Below are 26007 nucleotides of genomic sequence, written 5' to 3'. Positions count from 1 at the left end.
GAATTCTGGTCACGCCTTTAGAAACAATCTTCGCGACCACCAGGACCGCGAGCAGCGGTTCATTATCTGTACATCATCGAGATCAAATTCGGGATTGTTTTGGGCACAACATTGTGCCAACAAAGAGTTCTTATCACTGAAGAACGGAGAGGTACATTGGACAAGCCATGCGCGCTTTGAAAACAAGAACAAAAGAGCACAAAAGAGCCGTCATTACGGGTAATAAGAACTCTTTGTTGGCGCAACATTGTGCACAAAACTGACAAAACAGTCACGAATTTGATCTCGATGATATACAGATAGTGTACCGCTGTTCGCAGCGCTAGTGGACGCGAATATTGCTTCTAGAAGTGTGACATTCGATGCGTGACCAGAATTTTAGCCAATCTATAGTGGGACTCTCGTTCATTTTTAAAGGTCTCGTTTATATCTTGACGCCGTTTTTGACGCATAATTTTTTATGCTGAAGAAGGTTACAATATTTTAATCGAAACGTTAAAATCAACCCTTTTTTAGTCATTGACAACAAACATTTTAGTATTTTTATCTTGCCTGACTACAATTACCACGGTAGTTTTAAAATACTTTATATCTTAAAAAGGCACTCGCGTCGATATAAGAGCAGACATTATTAAGCTCTTATTAACCGAACAGGAGGTCTGTATGGGAAAATCTTGACCAAGGTCGTGAGTACAGACCGAACGCAGTGCTAGTGAGGTCTGTACACAAGACCGAGGTCAAGATTCTCCCATACAGACCGACTGAGCTCGGTTAATAAGATTTTTATTATGTGGCACAAATAAGAATAATTTAATTCGTTTTAATGTAACTGGTTTGTACTAACTGTCATTTTGCTTGCGAACAGCGATGAGCTGAATTTAATTCTGCCGAAAGTTTGCTCGTCCTCTTGACTTTCTTTTTTTTCATCAGGCTTTTTGGCACTTCCATGAATATATATTGTTCGATGAAAACAGTCAATGACTTGCCATTGTAGTTTGCAACTTTTTTACGGAAAAACATTACCGGTCTAGATGCCGATCTAGATGGGAAAATCTAGACCGCTCTCCACATCGATTTTAGCCAATCAAATTCGTGAATTCGGTAGTTCCCAGTCCTTGTGAGACAGAGCCATATAACAAAGACAAATATAATGTCCTTTATGTCGAGGCATGTTGCCCGCTTGGTAATCCGTTGGGGTTGCATAGTACCAGGTATAGTGGGTATCATTAAATATAACCAATGAGGTTGGAAGGCGGTTTCAGGCTCCGATTTAAGCACGGTTTTTAAGCTATATTTCTTTCTCCTCCCCCCCCCCCCGCCCCCCCCCCTTTCCCCTTTTTGCCGACCAACGGATTATTGTTTCTTATTCAGTTGTTTTATTATCAAATTGGCGCATTTTTGTCGCCCCAATTTTATTCAATAGCTGAATCTGTTTCGGTAGTATTAGCGCTATGTTGTGAATTTTAGTAACACCTATTACACATTTCATTGATTTCATTAAACATGCCACAAGGGTGGCCAGATTTATCCGACACAATTGTCTATTTACTGGGTTTCTCGTTCCTTAGCAAAATACTGAGAATTAAAGCAAAACACACGCTTAATAGTTGGCCTATATATCTTAAGAAGGCACTTGCGTCAATATGGATATTTGCTTGTTTTTTTTTTTTTTTTTTCGCGGGACCGGTAAACCAGTAGTAGGCTACAAGGGAACATGACAGAAAACTAATATCGTCTTAATGCCTGTGTGGCTCACGAGGCCTCCACAATGTTCTTCCAAGCAATTCTGTCCTGAGCTGATCTTCCCGCGTTTGCTCTCGTCTCCACGCAAAAGATGGAAAGATAAATCGCGGAATCACGGAAACAAATTTGCTTCCGAAATTAATTGGCTGTCGCTGTTCGCCAGTAATGGATGGAGATGCTTCACACCCGTCACAAAGCTCTTGCGTTGTGACAACGTCATTAGCGTCACTCATTCTCTTTGCTCTACCACAGTTCCTGCGCTTTTTGGGAAGACATTAAAGGGGCTGTGAGAAGGTCCCGGCTAGAGTGACGGTTGAAGAAGAAGACATGCATAATTTAGAATTACACCTAAATTGAAGGTCCGGTCCTCATAATGTAGGTGCGTAAACACAGCACCAGGATAGTTTGTACAGTCGGCTGTTAGGATCTAGCAACAAATCCTATGGTTAATTTGACAAAATAAAGGAACACTTTGGATTTTCTAATCGGAACGTCAACTGCGCCCTCGTCAACTATCACGCATAGAAATCGAGAGCGAATAATCTAATTGTTTTAGTATACATGATCTACTAGTCGTTCAAAATGGTATCTAAATCCTCTTCACAGAACTTTCAAAAGCGCAAAGGAGCGGTAGCCAGTTTGTTAACAAGCGCACACTGCTAGGGTACTCATATATATACTAAACAATTAGATTATGAGCTCTGGATTTCTATCTCGAGCTCATAATCTAATTGTTTAATAGATAGCGAGTAGCGTAGCCAATCAAAGAACGGCATTCGTGATAGAACGCTAGTAGATTTATACTAATATACAACATATAGTCAGTACGCAACGCAAACATTTAGATCCTGGTAATATAAACAGTGGTAAGGTCGTAAATAAAGCACAGCGAAAAGCTAAGGGAGATATGGAAGAAACTGAACGTATATTGCAATTTTAAGCTGATTAATGATTCTGTATGCAAACCGAGTGTAGACACATTTATTGCGCTCTGGTGTTTACTGTTAGCTTGCACAGTCTCTTTCGGCTAAAGGGATTGGAATCTTTTGCCAAAATGAATGGAGACTTTTGTTCTACTAAAGAAAACTTTAAATTATTGGATGTAGTTCTCGACACAAAGAAATACGTGAAGCAATTATTTAGAATTTCCGTAATATAAATAGAAGAAGGGTACATCCTGAAATCAGTTCCGTGACCGATGAAAAAACCAATCTGTTTCCGGTGGTCTGAAGATCGGGTGATTGGATACAGCACAATAAACATTCCAGGCCTATTTCAGGTGTTAACTCTTTTTTTAGATTTCAGTAAATGACCAAAAACTGAACCAGAAAGGGGAAGAATTAGCAATTGGCACGATCTGATGGAAATCCTTGAGTGAAACGTTCTTATATGACGCACTGTGGTGTTTATTTATAAATCCTGCGAGTCACGACAGGTTACATTTGACACTAAAATAAACAGCAGAATATTCCAGAATATCTTTGCGATTCTATTGCTATTGGCAAGTACCCTGAAAGTTGCGTCTGGCCAATGAGGTGGTCATTTCACACTGGAAAGAGAGAGATTTCGGAAAATTGTAGTTAGAGCGCTGATACTATCGGGCTGCTAGAAAGCTATCAGAGGGAATTGCGTGAATGACGTAATGGTCATTTTAAGTAAATCTTGCATGGCAAGACAAATGCTTGTTAGTTTGTTTGTTTTGTGCCACTCAGCTTCGTTTCAAACGCTTCAGTAACAGGGAAATGAAAAATGTTCACGCTAGATAGAAAGCAGAGTATTCGAAAAATTTTTAGTAGGTTAATTATTTCAAACAGGTCGGCGAGTAGCGGAGGATTCCGTAAGTGGGACCAGGCAAAAAACGCTGTAAAACCTGAACCATGCTCCATCTCAGGGCGTGCCTTTAAAAGGTTGACCGCTGAATAAAAAGGCCAAAGTCTCAATCTGAAGTAAAATATTCATACATGAATTACCGACAAATCTACGCATTGTTTCATCTTGAGCTTCGGAGTTCCTGCAGGGGCATGTCACGAGCTATCATCGGTATATGAAGTTCTTTTTCCCGTTCAATTGCCCTATTTTGTCACGAGGCATATTTACGCGGCTAGAACTCCATTCTCATACAACTGATCGTGAGTCACATATATACTAGTCCCATTTATCCAGATTCCCTACTCTACATGAATCTCATACTTACTGAGTTTTTCAACACTTCTGTTGAGTCGAGAGAATCCCGTTTTCGTCAAGAGCTGCAGCCACATCCCTTCTATTCCTTCACGTCGAATGAGGTGCGAGCAACTGATGACAAGGGATTTGAAGTCCTTGTTAATCTGGCCAAGCCCGGTACGAACCCAGATCAATCAGTGCATCGCTTAAACAGAGTTAAAGTCCAGGTTGTTACCTGGGCGACGTACTCTCTGATAAGTACCGGAGGGAGGTTTTGGCCTGAACCAGAAACACGTATATGAAGAAATCTACTGAGTTTGCTTTGCGTTTGTCAATAAAGACATGAGTACTAGTTATATGTCCCTCCAGCTCCTTCGTTCATCGTACTTTGTTGGTCTTAGCCGTCGGTATTGTAATGCTCAGAAAGGCATACATTGTCAGTCACTACAATTTTATTACTTGTCATTTCTGGATCTGTCATGTTTACATCTGACGGTTTTAAAATAAAATAAACAAAAGTGTGGAATCTCAAACAGTTTTGTAACTACTCAAAAACGAAGAGAATGAGGAAATAGATAGGCAGGTAATCATTAGCGATCGAAACTAATGCGAAATTCTTTTTCCTTTACTTTATAACATTTTAACAAGTACAGTCTGTCTCTGAAATAAATCTTAGCCTAAATGTCTAATAAGGCTATTTTTGTTGCTCTTTAAATAGTTTGTGCCGTTTTGATGGTTTCGATCTTATGGACACTCTTCCGAAGGGAAAAGGATCCGGGAAGCTGACTTAAAAGTTTTATTCCTTATTTTGACATATCAACATTAATAAAGACCCCAGAAAGTCGTCTTTATGTCCTCAAACTTAAAATTTCGTTGGCAAATCGCGAGACGAACCCAAAGAGCCTGCGCATTAGTGAAGGAGTTTAACCTTACGAGCGAAAATATACTAAATTATTATTAGTCTTCGCCGTTCTTCGTTCCATTCCTTATATAGTAGCTTTGGTTCTCCCTCTCGCACCGTATATAGAGATAAGAAATATGAGAAACAGACTTTTTGGCAACATAATCTTTCAGAAAAACCAAATACGGACTCTAAATCCAAAGAAAAACAACTACAACAACAACAACAACGACAACAACGATTTTGCTTTCCCTACTACAATTCGAAAGGGGATTGTGAATCCCATGAAACAATTAAAACATCGTGTGAGTTCAAAGAGCAAATTACCTACAGGTTGAGTCAGTCACACCATCAAACAGCTGATAAACCGCGCTTCAAGATTGAAAACTTACTTACTTAAACCGTAATCTACAACTCGTAGAGAAAATTTTAATTTTGAAACACGGTTTCAAGTTTGGCTAAGTGAACTCAGCCTGCAACTAATTTCATGCACTCTGTTAGTTAACAGCCATCTACGGCGCAGTTTTGATTTTCCTGCTTGATGACAGAACTAGTAACATTCCATCCATGTCTAAAACTATTTCTTTTTACTGGGGACACAATAAGAGGGCTTACACAACAGTTCATTTAGGTGTCCAACTCAAAGCAGGCCATGGTTGAGCACAGCTGAGAGTTTTACACCATCATGGACCATTCGGCTCCTACCGATACTGACAGGAAACGATTGTCACACAGGTTGTTTCTGTAAAACACTGAGCTAAGTCTGGATGTACGCTCAGTAAAAACTAACACATTTTTATGCTCGTCAAGTATGGGGCGCCGTTTGTAAATTTATTATTTAGACCGAATTTATGCCATTTTCCCCCTATTTATAAATAATTGGAAATGCCACAAAATTTGTTTATAAATAAGACACAAGAACTTGTCCGTCGATATGCAAATAATTATTTTAGGTACGTCCTGATTTATAAATAATCTTTTACCATAGAGTTATTATATATAAATAACAAACTAAACAACCTCAATTATTTATAAATCAGGTCATCTCTAAAATAGTTATTTACATATCATAAAGTTTGTAAATCCCATTATTTATAAATAAATTGCTTCGCCGGGAGTGTAAATTCATTATTTAGAAATAATAAATTTCACCTCGCCGAGTGTAAATTTATTATTTATAAATAATGACCTTTACTGAGTGTGTAAATTCATTATTTAGAAATAATGAATTTCACCTCGCCGACTGTAAATTTATTATTTATAAATAATGAACTTCACTGAGTGTGTAAATTCACTATTTAGAAATAATGAATTTCACCTCGCCGACTGTAAATTTATTATTTATAAATAATGAACTTCTCTGAGTGTGTAAATTCATTATTTAGAAATAATGAAGTTTCACCTCGCCGACTGTAAATTTATCATTTAGAAATAATGAATTTACCGTGTGTGTAAATTCATTATTTAGAAATAATGAAGTTTCATCTCGCCGAGTGTAAATTTATTACTTAGAAATAATGAACTTCACTGAATATGTAAATTCATTATTTAGAAATAATGAAAGTATGAATGGCTGACCCAGCGTCTCTTGCCCGGTCAATTTCGGAGGTTGTTTCTCGCGCTATAAGTGAGACAGTTAATGCTGCCCTTGCTCAGGTAGGTATGCAGCCTGAAATTCAGCAGTGGCGGATCTGGATGATGGGCCCGGGGGCCCGTTCCCCCCCACCCCACGCCTCAAATATCTATTATGTCGTTCTTATTCACTCAACAATTCGGCAGCTCACACTGCAACAGGAACAACTACTCAAAGGCCGAGGTAACAGGTAAATTTTAAGAAAAGAAACTGCTGCACGAAGAAAATAAAAATCGCTTGGCGTGTTAAGTGAAAGGTCTGATTTCTATTGAAATAGACCTTTTTCGCTTGGGCGGTTTGTTGTTCCATTACAGACCACGTGATATTCTCTAGAGAATTGTTCTTTTATTCATCTAAAAATTATTTTTTCATATACGCGCAACTATTTGAAAATTTGAAAGGAAGAATTCTCAAGAGTATCATCACATGGTCTGAAATGGGGCAACAAACCGCCCAGTCGAAAAAGGTCTATTCAACAGTGGTTTAAACGTAAATTAATTTAGCTTTCTACGTGTACGATCTTTGGACTTGCCTGGAATAGACATGTCTAGCCGTGACTTGATCAAGCCAAACAAAGTGTGTCACACAGCTATCCGTCCAAAGGTCACAAAAGTCACAAAGAATTTAACCTGCGAGCAGGCTCACGTTTGAGTCAAACGCGCGAGTGACGAAGAGGAATAGCGATCGGCGGGAAAGAGGCGCCAAGAAGTGACTTTCTCCTCTTGCGGCTTCGCCCGTCGATTTCTCGCTCTCAGCTACGCCGAGCGCGTTTGTGCTCCAACGTGGGCCTGTTCGCAGGCTACAAAAAATTATTTAAGCAAGTAAATACATTATTCGATTTCCCGATTTTAAAAGCTCTGCATTTTCTTCATGCAGCAATTTCTTGTCTTAAAATCTACCTGTTACCTCGGCCTTTGAGTAGTTGTTGTCGTTGTCGTTGTCGTTGTCGTTGTCGTTGTCGTTGTCGTTGTCGTTGTCGTTGTCGTTGTCGTTGTCGTTGTCGTTGTTCCTGTTGCAGTGTGAGCTGCCGAATTGTTGAGTGAATAAGAACTACACAATAGATATTTGAAGCGTGATTCTCGCTTAAACGCAATTATTCAAAATAAGGGGGGGGGAGCCTCCCCTAGATCTGTCACTGCTGAATTTCAGGCTGCATACCTACCTGAGCAAGGGCAGCATTAACTGTCTCACTTATAGCGCGAGAAACAGCCTCCGAAATCGATCGGGCAAGAGACGTTGGGTCAGCCATTCATACTTTCATTATTTCTAAATAATGAATTTACACACTCAGTGAAGTTCATTATTTCTAAGTAATAAGTTTACACTCGGCGAGATGAAACTTCATTATTTCTAAATAATGAATTTCTAAATAATGAATTTACACACACGGTAAAATTCATTATATCTAAATGATAAATTTACAGTCGGTGAGGTGAAACTTCATTATTTCTAAATAATGAATTTACACACTCAATGAAGTTCATTATTTATAAATAATAAATTTACAGTCGGTGAGGTGAAATTCATTATTTCTAAATAGTGAATTTACACACTCAGTGAAGTTCATTATTTATAAATAATAAATTTACAGTCGGCGAGGTGAAATTCATTATTTCTAAATAATGAATTTACACACTCAGTAAAGGTCATTATTTATAAATAATAAATTTACACTCGGCGAGGTGAAATTTATTATTTCTAATAATGAATTTACACTCCCGGCGAAGCAATTTATTTATAAATAATGGGATTTACAAACTTTATGATATGTAAATAACTATTTTAGAGATGACCTGATTTATAAATAATTGAAGTTGTTTAGTTTGTTATTTATATATAATAACTCTATGGTAAAAGATTATTTATAAATCAGGACGTACCTAAAATAACTATTTACATATCAACGGACAAGTTCTTGTGTCTTATTTATAAACAAATTTTGTGGCATTTCCAATTATTTATAAATAAGGGGAAAATGGCATAAATTCGGTCTAAATAATAAATTTACAAACGGCGCCCCATAGTCAAGAGCCATATCCATGCAAATGTCATGAAAATCGATTACATAAAGGTCTTTAAGAATCCAAAACTTCATTTGACTCATTGCTTTAATCAAGCATTTTGCGGTTTTAAATGCCAGTTTATAGCGAAAAAAAAAAAAACAAACAAACAAATTGCGCTGGTTATCCCTGGGGAGAATCCCTGGGGAGAAGTACTTGCTATGATCGCAGGCTCGCGAGCTCGTAGTCGTTGTCGTATTAGGCCACACGAAACGTCGCAGACAAGTCAAATGTACCCAGCGCGAATGATTCGAAGAAGCGTAAGGCAGTTGTCTAGTAAGGTAAGGCAGTTAGTGCAGGTTTTATGTTGCTTTTTAAGAAATGTAAGATCGCTTAGTTTGCTCAATTAGTAAGAAGTCACACGATGTACAGTTGTAGCGCTGTTCTGTCCTCTTCTACCGAACAACACGCTCCAGCTAACAAAGGAAGGTACATGTAGATCAGAAGGACACATCTAATTTTCTCTTCCTCTACAATGACCATTTTCAATTAATTCGCTTCTTGTAGGAATACAATGTGGAATGCAGACATATGCAAGAACAACTAAGCCCTCCCCCCCCCCCCCCTCACATCTACATTTACATGTATACATGTATGCCAACCTCCACCCTCCTACACACAAATACATTCATCAGAAAACGTCTTGATAATTCAGTTAGCAACCATGGGGCTTAGTGGAGATTTATGATCTCAATGTGAGTGAGTTTTGAAAACTTTGATCTCACACCTGCTTGCAATAATTTGTATTACGGACCAATTTCTAATGCCTGGTTGAGAATTCTGAGCAGTTACAGCCTTAACTAATACGAAGTCGACCACAACTCAGACCAAAGCAAAGAAGGAGAAGCCACTTCTCACTTCTCTGGTGTTATTAAAAATTTATGTGTAAGCATTTAAAATTAATTAATGCACACACAATTTAGCTATACAACTGTACATAAAGAGTACGTTCTTTATACAATATTCAAGAAATGAATTATACATGATCAAGCTCACACCCCTCAGGGGTTGATCCAGGGTTTTTCAAGGGGGGAGAGGGGTTAAGAACAGTCAGGGTAAAACGCAGACTGTGGATTGCTGACTGCAGACTACAGACTACTGTGGACTGCAACCTGCAGACTGCAAACTGCAGACTGTGGACCAGGAGTAAAATACAGACCACGAGTAAAATGCAGACTGTGGACTGTAGACTTTTTAACTGAATCATGTTACTATTTCCATCATTGAGAGCTAACTGTAAACAGGCTAAATGGAACATTATTCAGGCTAACCTTAGTGATGTTCAGGCTAACTAGAGGGGTATTTAGTCTAACCAGAGTGATATTCAGGCAAACTTGAGTGCAGACTTTTCACTATGACTAGCCTGAATAAGCCTGTTTTAGAGTCAATACTCGATAATGGAAATAATACGTTCTGCCGTCTGCATTTTGCCCCTGGTCGATCTGCAGTCTGTATTTTATCCCCGGTTTGCAGTATGCAGTCTGCAGTCTACAATCTACAGTCTGCATTCTGCATTTTACACTGACCGGGTTGCAGAATCAATGAGGCATGTGCTCAAAATGTTGCAATTTGGAAATTGGAACCTAACTGAAAAATACTAACAATGTCCATAGTATAAATTATGTATAGTAGGTCACCTGACCAGATTGTTGGCCTTTTTTCTTACCATAATAATGTTTACAGTCTTTTTTCAATCTTACTCTCCCCCTCCCCTAAATCATCCCCTGATGTGACCCTTAGAAGAACTCGGTAAGGCATGTACATGATGACTTAGGCCATCAGTATTATGTTGATCTAATGCACACTGGAAATGCATATGGCCAGTTGTAGAGTTGCAACTTCATGAAAAGTCTAAATTATGTTTCATGCTTCATTTTAAGCCTATCAGTCAGCTGGTAAAGAAAGTCAAAATTGTAGAAGTAGGCCCTAGAGACGGACTGCAGAATGAAAAGGTATGTGAAGCAGTTTGGAATGTTAATTTAGACGATTTCAATTTTTTTGTGAAAAAGAAGAATTAACACTTAAAGGCATTTTACACCAGGTAACAGTTTTCACACAATGGAAACTCTGCCATATGATGCAATATAAGGTGGAGTATTTTGAATCTTCATTTTTGGTGTTTGAACTTACAATGTAACTACAGTTATTTCTCTCATAAGCGACCACCCTTGGTACAACACAAAGTGGTCGCTTACAGGAGGTGACTGCTTACATTAGGCAAATAGAAACTAAGTTGTTTGAATGAATGATTTTTTTTTTTCACATGCAACAGTTTTCAGGAAAAGGACAATAGAGTGTTCTTGTTAATGTGTCTCTTGTTAATTAAAATCACCTGATCAAAATCTAAACCAAACAAAACCCAGGAAAACAGAGTCAAACATGGGTTGCATATGCGTGAAATCTAGACTGTATTATCATTACTCAAAAACACTTTTGTCACTTCTGAGTAAAGATTTTCTAACAATCATACATGATCATGTTGGGGGGGTCGATTAGCGCAAACAGAAAGCAAAAGAATACGTCAAACTTCTGGCCTTAAAACTGGTCGCGGTCGCTTAAGAAATTCCAGTAGTGGTTGTTTATGAGAGAGCTCTTGGAACAGTATTTGACTGAGACACCAAACAGTTATTTACAAAGTGGTCACTTACGGGAGGTGGTAGCTTATGAGATGTGGTTACTATGAGAGAGTTGACTGTACTTAAATTCAACTGTAATGCGGTTGATTTTGATTGATAGTTAGATTCAGTACATAGACTTAGGGTGTTTTGGTTTGTGTTTATTGCATTTATTTACACAATCCAGGAGCGGGGCAGAAGACTCCTGAAATTTGCGTATCTGGGAACATCCACCAAAAAGTGACATCACATCCAGTTTAAACTGCGCGAAAAAAATGGCATTTCGATTGAGGAAGATTTTCCTCTATTTGCAAACCATCAGGTCTGTGTCCTTTCATGCTGAGGATAGAAAGATGTTGCAGGCACATTTCTTTGACTTTTTAAGCAAAACTTTCGGCAAAAGAGAACAGTTTTGTATTGTTTTGAAGGAAAATAACGGAGAGCCTTCTGTCATCGAATGGCGGATTTTACACATTTGCAAAACTGGTGTTGTTCCGACTTTTGGTTCTTATTGTTCGTGATTCGGTGATAACACTACACTGTAAGTGCAATAGCCTATAATGTTAACAACAACCTGGATGAAGTATTGCTGGCCATAGTTTGCACTGTGCACTACGGAAACATGTTTAACAGAAGCCGTCTTTTTCTAAAAGTGAACACAGTTGAAGCTCTGTATCCACGAGCGTGTGGTGGAAAATCGTATATGCAAGGTTAGTATCCTATTTCTGCATCTCTTGTTGAATACTTTTTTTCTCTGTAAGAAATAATCTATGTTGAGAGCTAGAGTTCATTGTAAATGCGTGCTTTGGGGATATCAGATTTCCCAGAAAAGATCAACAAAGGGGTGAAGCAGTCCAGATGAGTAGAAATAATTTCCTTCAGTCATCCAATGGTTAATTGCACATTCCTCTGTATTGTCTGAACAGCAATACTGGCCTGGGGATCAACTTCTTTGGGCAGCTCAAAAAGAAGGGGGTGGCCTGTTTAGGGTTAGCTCCCTATGGTATGGTATATCATTCTTTACCTCTTAACTTTACTACCGCTTTCGACAGGTGCCCACTTCTACTGTGACCCGGTGGGGGTGGGGGGGGGGGAGTTACTCCCTTATATGCACTATATAGGTACGTGTGGCCCCAAAGGGTATGGTTTTTCAGCCATTTTGGTCATAAATAGGGTATCGATTTTGGCCACTTTGGTCTTAAATAGGGTATGGGTTTTGTACTCTAGTCTTGAATTGGGTAATGTTGTTTAGAAGAAGCTACTTTTTCATCATTATTGATAAGACCATAAACAAAAGGCCTTCAAAAATTATGTTTAGGGCAACTGTGTCAGTGGCAATGGTTGTAAATAGGTTGGCAAATTTTTTGTCTGGTCTTAAATAGAGTAGGGAAAATCACAGATTTTGGTGATCAATAGAGTAAGGGTTTTGGGAAGTGGGCCACACACCCCCACCAAATTTTTCTGGTAATACCCCCCCCCCCCCCCCCCTCCTGGGTACTGTAGAGTGGTTCATAAATAAATGCTGGATGGAATTCAAATTTTATCTTGTAATTAGCTTTAACCTATTATTATCTATTTACAATGAAATAGAGAACATCTTCTCTCTTTCTATTCAACAATATTATTATTGGACTATGAGGTCAAGACTTCTTTGAGGTGATAGTTTGAGGCTGTATCAACCATATTATCACCTGATGGGAATCTTGAGCTTGGAATCCAATAATATTGTTAAGTAGAATTGCATGATTTACCATTGTTTCACTATCAAACTTCATACTTGGGTGCAATCCTACAATCTGAAATTATCATACTTGTAGGACTTCATAATTAGTTAAATTCAACTATTTTGAGATTTTAAAGTTATGTTCTTTATCAAATTAACTCAACAAGAGATGCTGTGAGAACACAGGCCAGTGGTGGTTGTTTACACAGCCTTTTTTAGTTCTTCCAAAGATCTGTTTTCAGCACCTCATCTTCTGTTAATCTGGTAGGGATACAATGTAGCTCTGTAGCAACAGGACCTTTGTTCATTATTTGATCAATGTTTAAATGGCATCTACCTTCCATCTCATAAAGAAAAAATGAAAAATAGGTCTCATATGCATGTATCAAGCAGTTACAACAGTCCTCCTTTAGGAGACCAAAATAGTACTTTCTGCCAGGTGCTTTATAAAAGTATAACCCTTTCAGAAGCCTTCTCCTTTAAATACACACATTAAGACTTAACTCAGTAGGAAGGTACCTCTTGTATGACCAGTAACGGTACATTGTTTACATATGTATCCAAAAAACCAAAAGATATATTGTCTAAAACTCAGTCATGTTAGTAGTGTTAGTGTCTAATGAGCACCTGCAAAGAGCTAATTTTACAATCATTCTTGCAACTCTCCTCAATGTTCTGGGACTTTCCCACCTACCATTTAGATCATCCAGTACCCCAGACAAGTTTTGAACTATTATCCAGATACAAGGGACCATAGGCTTCTAGGGACAGTACTTTAAAAGTGCTATTACATGTATGATGAAATTTGCAGATGTCCTCCATAATATGAGCTTAACAGTTTTGTTACCATGGCAACATACTGGGTTTCAACCTTCTCTCATATAGGCTTTTCTGGCCACCTTTGGCTTTCCATTTTGATATTTGCCAATGGTGCCTCATCTGCATGATCCAATAAGCATATTAATGTGTAAGGTCGGAGTTGTGGCCTCAGGTTAGAGGGGACTGGAAAAGAGTGAGTTGCCATGGGAAAATACAGGCTGTAATTATAATTTTAATAGCCATAGGTGTGTTTCCAGTAGAACTATAAGCCTTAACCAACTTGATGTAATATTAGGGTGAGTGTATGACATCATCAGTAACCTCATTTGCATATTTTACACATTTTTCAAACTTAAATATCTTTGGAACTGATGCAGATATTTGCAAAAGGTTAACAGCATTTTTAATCTTTTGTGGAATTCTATGTGATACACCTACAAATTCTGACTCAAGGGGTAAAAGTTAAATGAGAGAAGCACGTTAAAGCATTGAGTTGAATTTATGCTGTCGGCAAAAGTTTGCTGTAAGGCGTTGAAGAGAATTTTGAAGGGAAATTTGGTGTGGTTATTGAGTTGACAGAAGTTGGTTTTGTTATTGCTTTTGCTATTATCTTCTATATTTTTGAGGCAGAGTGGTTGTTGGCAAAAGCAAAACTGGCAATGCCCTCACTGACCTGTGTTCAGGTGTTTTTAGGTTTTTGTCTCTGACATTGAAGTTCAATTTAAGTACATAATACACTGTCTTTACAATAGAACATATGGATATTAATAGTATAGTTATAGTACTTTTATGGCTCAATTTCTCCCTCTTTAATTTGTTTACACCAGTTTATTTTTTAAAATCAATTTAATGTCATCAAAGGCGAAGGGGGAATCTGAGAGCAATAATAAATTAGACCAACAAATATAAATAAATTTGCAATGATTGCTCTCATGTTCTAGTGGAGATGAAGTGGACCAAAAGGTCAGAGATCTGATGTTTGAATATAGGTCTGTCTGTACAAAATAAAAAAAAAAGATTGTATTGTAGTATGGGAGTATTATGGTAAGTTATGTTGGGGGGTTGATATGGGATCCTGGCTGTACTGTTGTAGGGTAGGAATATGGACTTAGGGGGTGGGTGGTGTGCTTGTGATTCTTTTCAAGAACCACTCTGAAAGTGAAAACAAACTGGTTTGAAAAATTTACAGCAGAGGTAGAAATTATACATTATATCTTGTTTTTCTTACGTGGTAAATGAGCAAATACCCACAAGAGAAATACAAACAAGAGAAGCACTTTATTTCTCTTCTTAATCAGTGTTCTTCTGAATTCCTCTTGTTTAACTAAATTACTTTTTCTGTTGAGATAACGTTTTTACACTGGACTTTTCCTCTGAAACCCTTACTAACAAAATAATCATTGTTAATGAAAATTATACTTTTTACGATAACTGTAGAAATTGTTGTGCGCTCATTGGCTAATTTTCATCGTCAATAAGCAGACCTGTAGGCACATAAATTTATAATTTAAGAGTTGTGTAAATGAGTGAGAGCGTACAATTTGGCGATGAATTTGTTATTTAAAAAAAACAAATTGATGTCAGTTTTTCCTGTGTTTGCGGATGAGTGTTTGAGTGTATGCTATCGCCCCATGGATCCACAGCAACTGTGACAACGTTATGACCAAATTCATGATCAATAATGTTCAAGACAAATGCATGAAAAACTGATGTCAATTTGTTAAACTGAAAAAGATCTGGTTGTTGGTCTTTTTGTGACTGATGGAGGTCTCTAAAAGTTCTCAGTTGTTGTTTAATTTTAGTTACTGTCATTTATGTTTGCATTTTCTTAGGTGGCTACCTCCTGGCATATACACCCCACACTGGCATACAATCCTTTGATTTAGATGATGCTTAACCTGCTTTTCCCATCTTTAACAGACATGTAAGAGTGCCAGTGGACCTGTCCAAATGTGATTTGTTTTGCTGATAATGCAAATCATAATAAAGATACAAAGCCTTTCTGGTGTGATTTCTTCCTTGACAGTGAAGTGCAACCTATCCAAAAGTTGCATTCTGTAAAAGGTTTACAAAAATTATAAAATACAGGAGCTCCTCTGAAAGAATAGTTTGTTGTTTTTTTCTTCTAATTTATTTTGTTGAACATTTATATCTTCCTAATAAGCAGTTTCTTCACAACACATTTTAAGATGATAAATAGCCATAAAAATGACATTTTTATCTCTGAGATCAGTTTCAAGATTAAAAAAAAGTTATATATATATATATATATATTATTTTCTTTGGGAGAGGGACTTTTTGAGAACATCTTGTTACACAGAGAGGGGGGTGGGGAGGTATTTTACATAGTTTTAAATGGGGAAGCTCCATCTCAAGGTCCAACCCCTAAATACTGTGTTCCTTTTCTTAACCCTTAGAAAGAAGTTTTAAAATATCTTTTTGAACAATATATCAGAATCCCCTCATTCTGGCTCAGGAGAGTAAATGAGAGATCATCAACAACATTTTAGAACCAGAAGAAAGGAAATACGTAAAAGAAAGATTCCTGTACCCTTTCATACATCTGAATTCAACTTGTCAGAAATCCTTACCCTTTAATAGTTATATCTGAGGCCTGAAAACTTTTGAGCAGAGCTTCCCCATACATGTCATTACAATGAGTCCTCCCACATACACAATTCAGGAACTCTTTACAAGTAGCGATGAAGCTGGCTTTAAGACTGGTCTGATCAGGCAGCTTCAGTTTTTGAGTACAAACTTGTTACTCTCAGTCAACTTCTAGTATGGAACCTTTTCTTTTCTGGTCTGGTCCAAGTTCACAGACACTACCAGCTAGCAATCACTTTCACACCACTAACACTTAACAATGTCACTCGCAGTCTGGTTGTTCAGTTCCACTGCACCATGTTTCATGGTCACTCATCATTGTCAGACATGAGTTCATAATAGCTTGTAACATTCACCAGTCTGGCAGTGTCATTGTTGCTATTACCTGTTCCTAGACTTCCTTTTGTGGATGGGTGTCAGGGCATGATATTTCATTACTGTTTGTCAACAGTTTGTTAAGATCGCACATTGAAAGAGTGATGAATCAAAATAATTGAACTCTATAAGAGAGAATAGTCAGAATTGCTAGTGTTCTCTCATTCCCTGGGACTGAAATGTCTTGATGTAAGCTTGTATAGAGAAAGCACATTCAAAAGAAGGCAAAATGTATGAGTAACCTTTCAAAATAAGCTGCAGTTATGATAGTTAGGGATTAAAAGACAAGGAACTTAGTCAGCAAACAAGGCAAATGAAAGGAATTGAAGAAATGAAAGGAATTGAAGAAATGAAAGGTGCATGCCTGCTTGACCTCATAAGATTCGGGGGGGGGGGGGAGGTATTGAAACCTTATAGTGTGGTTGCCACTCAACACAGTTGAAACGGAAAAATAAATTAGATTATAACTGGAAAAAAAAACACGAGATACCCAAATTACTGAATTGCCCATAAGAATATCTTCTTGTTTATTTTTAAGGGTTCATGGTCTGCCTATGTTAAAGGAAGCATTTACCAATTAAGGAGCTGCCAAGGGAAAAGTTTATAAGATAACTTGAAGGTTCTTCACCAATCGTAACAGAATTTATAACACCAGTTTGAATCACAAGCAAGAACATGAATTTGCATTAACGTCGATCGGCAAGAAAGTTCGGCTGCGTTGTGTGTGTGGGTCTATTCCTACAGTGTGATACAATTACCACCTCTACATTAGTCTCAAGTGTTTGTCAAGGGTAAATTTGAAAAAAATGGGCTTCCATTAAATAGTTCTCCCACGTCTAGAAAACTGACATTGTGCTTTTCTCTTAGTGTAATGCCTGCCTAAGAGAATAGGATATTTGAATTGAGTACAACTTACCTAGAATTCATTATTTCCATGCAAATGATGACTCCTGTGGAATTCAGCGAAGAAGAAACGACGACATTTCGTAAAAACACACGCCTTCAAAACAGCATGTTTTTGAATAAATAATCGTTCTGTTCCTCAAACAAACGATATGTCGGGGAAGACGACAAAATTTTGTTTATCATGGCCAAATAAAACGTTAGAAATATCCCGCCGATTATGAAATATTGCCATTTTACTTACTGAGAGAGCGATTATGTCGCATTCAAATTTGATTTTGCCGCTCAGCCTGCTTTTTTTACCGGATATGACGCCACTTTTTGGTGGATGATCGAAACACAAAAAAAGTGCCAGGCATCGCAGAGTGTTCTCCCCCGCCCCTGACACAATCATGGAAAATGTCTAGAAAATATTCTGGGATGACAATAGCAAGGTCAAGTCTGCCAGGCTCAGCAGAGGTTGATTTGGCAGATCAAATATTCCAGTCCTTTCAGGTATGAAGGGAAAGACAAGTGACTGTGGTTATTGTTCATAACTGCATGGTTCTTTTTTGTTTGTAGGCAGTTGTACCAACTAAATCTAAGATCAAGTTGATTGATATGCTATCAGAGACTGGCCTTTCGTCAATTGAAGCAACCAGTTTTGTATCTCCCAAATGGGTTCCACAGGTATTCAGAATGATAGTGATCAAAATGCAGCCATAATAATGGTAATAATTATGTCTACACCCCTTACCCTTCTCTTGTAACTTCTTATCACTCGCTGCCTCCTCTCATTTCTCACTTTTTACCCCTCACCCATCACTGAGCATCTCTCACCCATACATGCAACTTCTCAGCCCTTAGCCCTAAGGTCCCCACAACACCCAACAATGGCACCCCTTACCCCTCACCCCTTATCTCTCACCCATCACCCCTCACCCCTTATCTCTCACCCCTCACCCCTCATCTCTCACCCCACATCTCTAACCCCTCATCTCTCATTCCTCACCCCTTACCAATCAGCTCTCACCCCTCACTCCTCACCCCTCACCCCTCTCCCCTCTCTGAGCATCTCCCTTTGTTAGGTGTGAACTTCAAGATGTTTCTTTGTTGACGTCGATACATGTATATGTGCTGTGTCATAGATGGCAGACCACGAGCAAGTCATAAGAGGAATAAACAAGATCCCAGGCATTTCCTACCCAGTGCTCACTCCAAACCTCAAAGGTTTTCAAGCGGCGGTCAGTAGCTATAGTTTAAACAATGCAATAAAGAACTGAAGGTCAACCACCTTTTTCCATGGTCTACGTTCCTATAGACCTTAAAATTGAAGTCAGAATGTTCAAATCTCAAATGGAGCCTGTGTTTTGAATGTTTTTTTTTTTTCATAATAGACCATGGAAATATTTTAAATAGTACCAAGTGTTTATTTGAATTTCAAGTGACATGTAGAAACTTTTTGATTGTGTTGGCAAATGACATCACAAAGATCTTCTGAAAATTTTGAAAGTTCCACTATTTTCTCAGTTGTAATACTGCAACAACTCTAGTTTCAGTGCCATTTCTTTACAACATCAGACAATTTACATGACCAGATGGAAGTGTATTACCAGATTTCACCACTCTTCATTTTTGTAGATAAGTACATTGTACAGTAGTTGGTGATACTTTGTCTTTTTAGCTGGACTGTGGTGTGAAGGAAGTAGCCATCTTTGGTGCAGCTTCAGAGTCCTTCAGTAGGTGAGAAAATGTGCTCAAGGAGTGTTCATTGTGCTGTTCCATAAAATACATGTATCCATAATCCACAAAGCCCTGTCACCCTGCCAGAGATTTCTGGTTGGACATTAATTTCATCTAAAAATTTTGGCTTATGTTGGCAGATGCCTGTTGTGTTTTGTGACCATACAATACATGTACATTGTAAGAGTTTCTACCTTTATTTTATTTTTTTTAATGCATCAGTTAAAAATCTTTACTTAAAAGATAAATGCAGATGTATACATTTTAATTTGTGACTGTTTCATGTGTCAAATATTAAAAATCTACAGGGACTTTCAATTGGGATTTTATATGTTTGAATGAGTTATAACACATGACAATGTCACTTTTACATGTAATACCTTTTATGTTTAGAAAGAATATTAATTGCTCCATATCAGAAAGCCTACAAAGGTTTGAAGCTGTTTGCGAAGCCGCAAGGAAAAGCAATATTCCTGTAAGAGGGTGAGGTTTTCAATGTAATTTAATGATTGTTCCTATATGAGTACAGGGAATGTTTCTTAACAGTATTGTTTGTTAAATGTTTACCTCTGAATTAAAATGAATTAGAATACCATTTAAATTAAGACATTTTCTGTTCTTAGGTTTCGTGTCATATTTTTAGGTTGAACTGTCATTCATCTCCTGCCCTCGACATTGTAGCCAGTTATGCTGATAGCAGGAGCATTCCAGCCTTGTCGTATTTTGTGGTTTGATGTTATACTGCTCAGTGGTTTCACTGGGAGACATCTGTTTTGCTGGTTCTTGAAACGTTTATCAGCTCTGAAATCTGCAAGTGATACAGTATTAATAATAATGTAATACCCTGTTCACACCAACAATTTGTCAATTAAAACATGTTTAAAAGTGGGTTAACTAAACAAGGTTAAAAATTAGTTGCTCATACCATGCACACCCCACAACTTAACATGGTAAAAACCTGTTTGATTAAAATATTTTAGCAATAATTTAACCTGGTTTGAAATTTGTCCTCTCAAAATGACTGCCAGATGTGATTGACAAATTGGAAAAAGCTAAACTTGACTTAGTTAAACTAGTTTAGTTGGTGTGAATGAGGCATTAGTTGTCTTACTTTGAGTTTGGCAAAATATTTATGAAAAAATTTCTGAGATTACCTACTGAGTTTTCCATTAGTTCATGAATCCTTGTGGTTTGTTTTATTTGTAGCTATGTTTCATGTGTTGTTGGTTGTCCACACGAGGGATTTATTGCTCCCAAGGCTGTAGCAATGGTAAGATTTAGAATCGTCAATGGGCATCTAGCTAAGCCTTACTTAGTTTTAATTATTGATTAATTATCTATTGCAAGTATATTTTTCATGTTCGGCAATCTTGGCAATCAGTTAAATACATGTCGTCACCTTTCCTGGTCGTCCTGTTAGCCACAGAAGGAAACTTCAAGTGTACTTTTTTTGGTTTATCTGGCCAGTTCTTTCAGAAACGCCAGTACTGTATGTTGTAATACCTCAAGGCAAGTGAAGTATTGGTACTCCAGCTGTTACTCGTGAACTTGCTTATAACCATTTATACACCTGAGTGGAGACTCTGAGGCACTGTGAGAGTAAGGTACCTTGTCTCTCTCTCTCTCTCTCCCCCCCCCCCCCCCCGAAAAAAAAAAGAAAAGAAAAAAAAACATTAAACAGCAACCCTGGCCAGGCAATAACGCTAACTCCTCAAATGCAATACAAATCCAGTATGTGTTTACCATCAGGCCAATACACCTTCCATACTACCAAACTCTGCATTACTTCACTTGCCACAATGAGGACCTCAGTGGTGAATTGTTTCACCAGCACTGTCCACCAACGCTAAACGCTGTCTTTCTTATTCACTTTTGAGATGGCTCTGACAATGATAGACAAATTGAATAAATGTTGATTAAATATTGCAAGATTAGACTTAGGTATAATATACTTTTTTTTTTTCTTTTAAGCGGCGTTGTCCTTCACGTCGCTGTCGCCGTCTGAGTACAGATGTTTAAACTCCCAAAAGTTGCTTTCGATCATTCGCTTGCACATCTGTAAATTGCATTCATGTTGCTATGATCCCAGTTGCTGCAATCTCTGTACTACACCCCTGTGCCTTCCTGAAAAAGAACTACAACTTTAGTAACTATAACCATCTCTTTCTCGTGCAGGTAACAAAGAGCTTGTTTGACATGGGATGTTATGAAGTGTCTCTTGGTGACACCATTGGTGTTGGAGCACCAGGTTAGATGTCGTTACAGTGTAGGAAGTCTCTCTTTATGTGCTGAACTGAATTCGTGTCTAATCGAGAGAGATCTGAAATTTTACCAAACAAAATATACACCGATGGCTCTATACTATTACACTATACAACCACCGTATCATGCAACCATCAGAGCGGATTTAAGACGCATCTGGGTAGCGCTATGTCGTAAGTAGAACATGAAGAACATTGTTTGTGGCGACATTGGAATTAGAAATGTACTCATGGGTATTGGAGGTTTCTTCTCGGGTGCGTGTGCTAAGATCGGCCGAAGGCTGAACATTGTCCACAACCCCCGGGAGAACTCCCATGTGAAAAGGTCGGGATACTTTTCGTCCTGCTTAGGAGTATAAATCACGGATTTTGGTCTCACTTGTGGCGTTCAAGACGAAACGCCACAAATAAAAAAACACTGTCATGTCTAATTAAAGTGGTATCTTTTAGGGGTCGAATAAAGCTCGTGGCACACCCAGATTGCTCTCCTCTGGGGTTTAATTCAAAATTTCCGACAAGCATCCCCGACCTTTTCACATGGGAAATCCCCCGCCCCCGGGGCCGTATCCGCAAACTATGGAAGAAAATCGTCATGCTCTCAGGGTTCTAATAGTTTTATTCGAACTTTGAATGTTTACTAGGAACAACTCAAGCCATGTTGGAAGGTGTCTTAGATACTGTACCAGTCGACAAGCTGGCCATTCACTGCCATGACACGTATGGCCAAGCCTTGGCTAACATTCTCACAGCCTTGCAAGTAAGTAAAATTTAAATGTATGTGTATGTGAATGTGTTAGAGCAGTTTTCAATTGAGTATCGTGAAACTAAACGCAAAGTAATCACTTTGGCCAATCACAAAGGACCAATCAATGAACCAATCAAAACTCTAAACAAATACACGTAACTGACGCGAAGCGCGGGAAAACATTTGCGCGCGGGTCACGATTGAGTTAGGTTTTGCTTCTTATTAGATGACAAAGTGGCGCGAATTTTCTAAGCCAATCGCATAGCGTAGTTGAGAAGTTTTCTATTGAGTGTCGTGAAACCAATACCAAAGCAATCTAGAAAGACTTCCTTCTCTCAAGTGAGAACTCCTCTAACAGCATACATCGTGTTGAGCTGAAACTCCAGGACGACTCGACCGTAATGAGTGTCAGCTGTCTATCCTATTCACAGCTGGGTGTACGGACGGTAGACGCTTCAGTCAGTGGTCTGGGTGGCTGTCCCTACGCGCACGGTGCATCTGGGAATGTTGCCACGGAAGACGTTGTGTATATGCTACATGGTATAGGCCTTGAAACGGTAAGTCTTCATTTGAAGGTCTTCATCTCAAGTTTGACTCACTGGGCACTGCGCAGTGTCACTTACTAATAATTAAGCGAGCCCAACTTTCAAATTTACCACCATTTTGGCTCAACTTTCGCCCTGCTCTTGTGTCAACCTAGATCCCTCTCTCCTAAGAAAGGCAAAGGAGAGCGAGCCTGGGATCGAGGTTGTTTTTTTGTCAGTTCTTTTCTCCAAAACAAAGGAACGGTGACGTAGATTAAGGACCACGTGACTTGACACTGCAAGTGAAAAAGTTGAGTTGAAAAGAAATTTGATCGAGTTAAGTAGCAAATCTGGAAAATTTAAAGTGCAGAAATTAAAGATGCGTTGCAATGACAAGATACCAACGGCGCAGGTTGTTGTTTGGGTGATGTGTAGAGTTAGAAAGAATTGATGACCAGGCCAATTTCGAGATGATAAAATTCCAACTTGATGCCGAGGCTTATGGGAATAAAACAAAGAAGAAATGAAATGGAGGTTTAGGGTGGAAAATAACTTCTTTTGTTTTATTCCCCGAAACCTCGGCGCCAAGTTAGAATTGCAATATATCGCAACTCGTCTATTGAAAGATATAGGCTAAATATTTCAAGTCGCGCAAATGGCGTAATGATCCGAGACAGAAACTTAGGTCTGTCTTTTTCTTTATTATTTATAGCTTTATTTATTTTTTAAATTATTATTTAGGGGGTAAACTTGGACAAACTTATGGATGCGGGAGACTTCATCTGCCGAGCACTGGAACGAGAGACTGCCTCGAAAGTTGCTCAAGCGAGGAGAAAAACTCAAGACACAAAAAGTTGATAAACGTTAAAAGACAGTGATGATCTGTGCATTGTAATCTTGAAATGTTAATTCTCCTTAGTGACTCGCAAACATTTCTTTTAATTGTGGTACGGAGAATTTGTGGAAACAGTACAGCGTTTCCGTACTCATATTTTCGAGACCAATTTTAGAGCAGAAAAAGTCATCTGAACTGGTAGGCATGAACTGAACCGGTGGGAATGAACCAATATTGGCAATATATTTATTGAATTCCGCGTCTGAGAGCGGATGTCAGGAAGAAAAAAATCACAGTTGGCTGGCCATTTGGAAAAAAAAAAGAAATTTCAAAATGTAAATCTCCATTGTAGAAGATTTTAACGAGGTTAAATAATGCACTTATATATAAACATACGGGCATTACTCATCTTTGGGTCAGGGAGTAACAGGCTTAACGTTATATAAGTTCACTGATGTGTCTCGTTGGCAAGGCTTGATTCTAGGCCAGTGTCTTTCTTAATTCATCCCGCTGAAAGACTGGACGACCCTGGAAGACAATCCAGTTTGCTAATAATTATCTGCTTTGCTATCAGAATATGAGTTGTTGGAAGGTTTCTAGGAATAAAAAAGAAAGCAAAAACACTTTTTCACTCAGGCATCGTCCACACTACGCTCAGTGGAGAAATTTGAAAACGCAGCCTTACTTCTACAGATAGGCCCACCGTCCACACTAATCCGTCACGAAAACGGAGATTTTCGAAAACGCACTCTTAAATCCGGAGGAATTTGAAAGAGCCGGCTTTTCGTTTTCGTGTGGACGGAAAACACTTTGAAAACGGAGCTTTTCGAAAACGATGACGTCACGATAATCACGTGATTTCCCTGCCGGAGTTTTCCTCAAACACAAATCCAAAACGACCAGTGATTGTTGCGTTTTCAAATTTCTCCGGCGTAGTGTGGACGGAAAATATTTCATGCGCTTTTAGAGTGAAACCTCCGTTTTCAAATTCCTCTGGCGTAGTCTGGGCGGTGCATTATAACTTCGTACACAAATGAAATTTGAATAATCCGCACTAATTAAAATAAGAAGACGAACCAATCAAATGGTTGCAATTAATCAGCCATGCGGTACGTGGTCGCAAAAAGTGTGCAAATGATACATCGCTGAAACATTTGCTGCGCTGAATTCCTCGGCCACACATCTTCCACCACATTTAAAAATTCAACTAGCTAGCAGAAATTTAACTTCGCTCTCAGCCACTTCTAGGAACAAGTACCAAGCTTGCGTTTTTGAATTGTCCTTAATTCGTTTGGAGCCGTTACGAAACACCAACACCTGTAACAAGAACTTACTTCAAGCAAACCTTGCAAGCAAGTGCTTCGAATTAAAATGGTTTTTGCGCCTTGCCAAGGTAAGAACATAAGTTAAAACCAGTGTATTTTGTAGAAGAAACCTGGCCTTCTTCTTCGAACGTTCTTTACGAATTGTTGTAAAAATTTCGAAACAATTAGAACTCTTTAAATATTAGTTAAACCTCATCCAATTAGAAATGCACGTCGACATTTAGATCTTCTGATATTGGTGAATTCATTCGACCGATGGTGATAGAAAACTTTCAAAGGCTTGATACTTTTGATTTTTTGTTCTCTAAAGTTGACTTTCAAGTCGCTCATTTAACATTATGCGGTCATTGTTTTTAATCGTTGCAATGCAACGAAGTGTTCCAAGTGTTCTTATTTATTTTCACCAGGCGAGCTTTATTAGACAAGGCCGGAAGCTTCAACATCCCTGAAAAGTGTCGGAAATAACTCGTGTCATTTTTTGTTACAATTTTATCCTTTTTTCCTGGAATGAGAGACGACGATGAAGCCCACAGAGATCCCAGTGGTGTGTTCCATGACACGATTGCTTCAGGTAAGTTGAACCTTTAAGTTACGAGCTCCAAATTTATATTCTCCTCTTTGGCTGTCATACATTTCTTTTAATGTCAGTTCTGAGAATTTAATAGTACATCAAGACAATATGCCTAAGTTGGAGATAGTTGCTTTCCCTCGTCACCTATTCGCCTTATGACAATTTGTCGATGTCAACACACACAATCGTGGCCTTGACTTGGGCTTGAATATAGGAATTCGAATATTTTCCTGTTAGTTTCAGAATTTAGGCCCTCTTCAGCGCTACACATCTCTAATTTAAACCAAACAAATTGCATCCTGGTTGCGGTTCCTATTTTTGTGTAGTGACTGTGTCTGGCTTCTACGTGGCTCTATGAGGAACCATTTAAAATTAATGAGCGCAATATTGCGCAGGGTGCATTTTGCTGGATACAAGAATGTCTTGGTGGCAACCCCGCTAAGAGACGGACCATTAGAAAAGTGATGGGGTGGAGGATGGGG

The 26007-nt window shown here is 38.4% G+C and overlaps 2 protein-coding genes across 7 annotated transcripts in view; both read left to right on the top strand.

The window, feature by feature from the left end:
* The window catches only part of LOC145495092 (uncharacterized), a 31670-nt gene extending 29411 nt beyond the window's left edge, over window positions 1–2259 (top strand). The window contains exon 2 of one of the 2 annotated variants that reach the window (XM_081474661.1): window positions 1996–2259. In XM_081474661.1, coding sequence (XP_081330787.1) covers window positions 1996–2033 — 38 coding nt within the window. In that variant the 3' untranslated portion in view covers window positions 2034–2259. The remainder of the gene's footprint in view (window positions 1–1995) is intronic. The other variant, XM_081474663.1, reaches the window with a different exon arrangement.
* A 6322-nt stretch (window positions 2260–8581) lies between these two features.
* On the top strand, window positions 8582–26005 carry LOC145494771 (hydroxymethylglutaryl-CoA lyase, mitochondrial-like). 5 transcript variants are annotated; one of them, XR_014050294.1, is made up of 12 exons: window positions 8582–8781; window positions 10381–10452; window positions 18104–18211; window positions 18670–18765; window positions 19206–19264; window positions 19658–19747; window positions 20471–20534; window positions 21440–21512; window positions 22167–22282; window positions 22702–22827; window positions 23536–25022; window positions 25362–26005. XR_014050294.1 is itself a non-coding variant. In XM_081474341.1 (11 exons), exons 1-11 carry the CDS (start codon window positions 8662–8664, stop codon window positions 23650–23652), a joined length of 1041 nt encoding a protein of 346 aa, XP_081330467.1. In that variant the 5' UTR covers window positions 8582–8661; the 3' UTR covers window positions 23653–25066. The 5 variants fall into 5 exon arrangements, 4 of the variants coding, with proteins under 4 accessions (XP_081330467.1, XP_081330468.1, XP_081330470.1 ...); XM_081474341.1 differs by lacking the exon at window positions 25362–26005 and having other exon boundaries at window positions 23536–25066; XM_081474343.1 differs by lacking the exon at window positions 25362–26005 and having other exon boundaries at window positions 8588–10046; window positions 23536–25044.
* The last annotated feature ends 2 nt before the right edge of the window (window positions 26006–26007 follow it).

This window comes from Orbicella franksi, chromosome 8 (assembly GCF_964199315.1).
Source record: "Orbicella franksi chromosome 8, jaOrbFran1.1, whole genome shotgun sequence".
NCBI classification, from domain to species: domain Eukaryota; kingdom Metazoa; phylum Cnidaria; class Anthozoa; order Scleractinia; family Merulinidae; genus Orbicella; species Orbicella franksi.
This window is presented reverse-complemented; position numbering and strand designations above follow the sequence as displayed.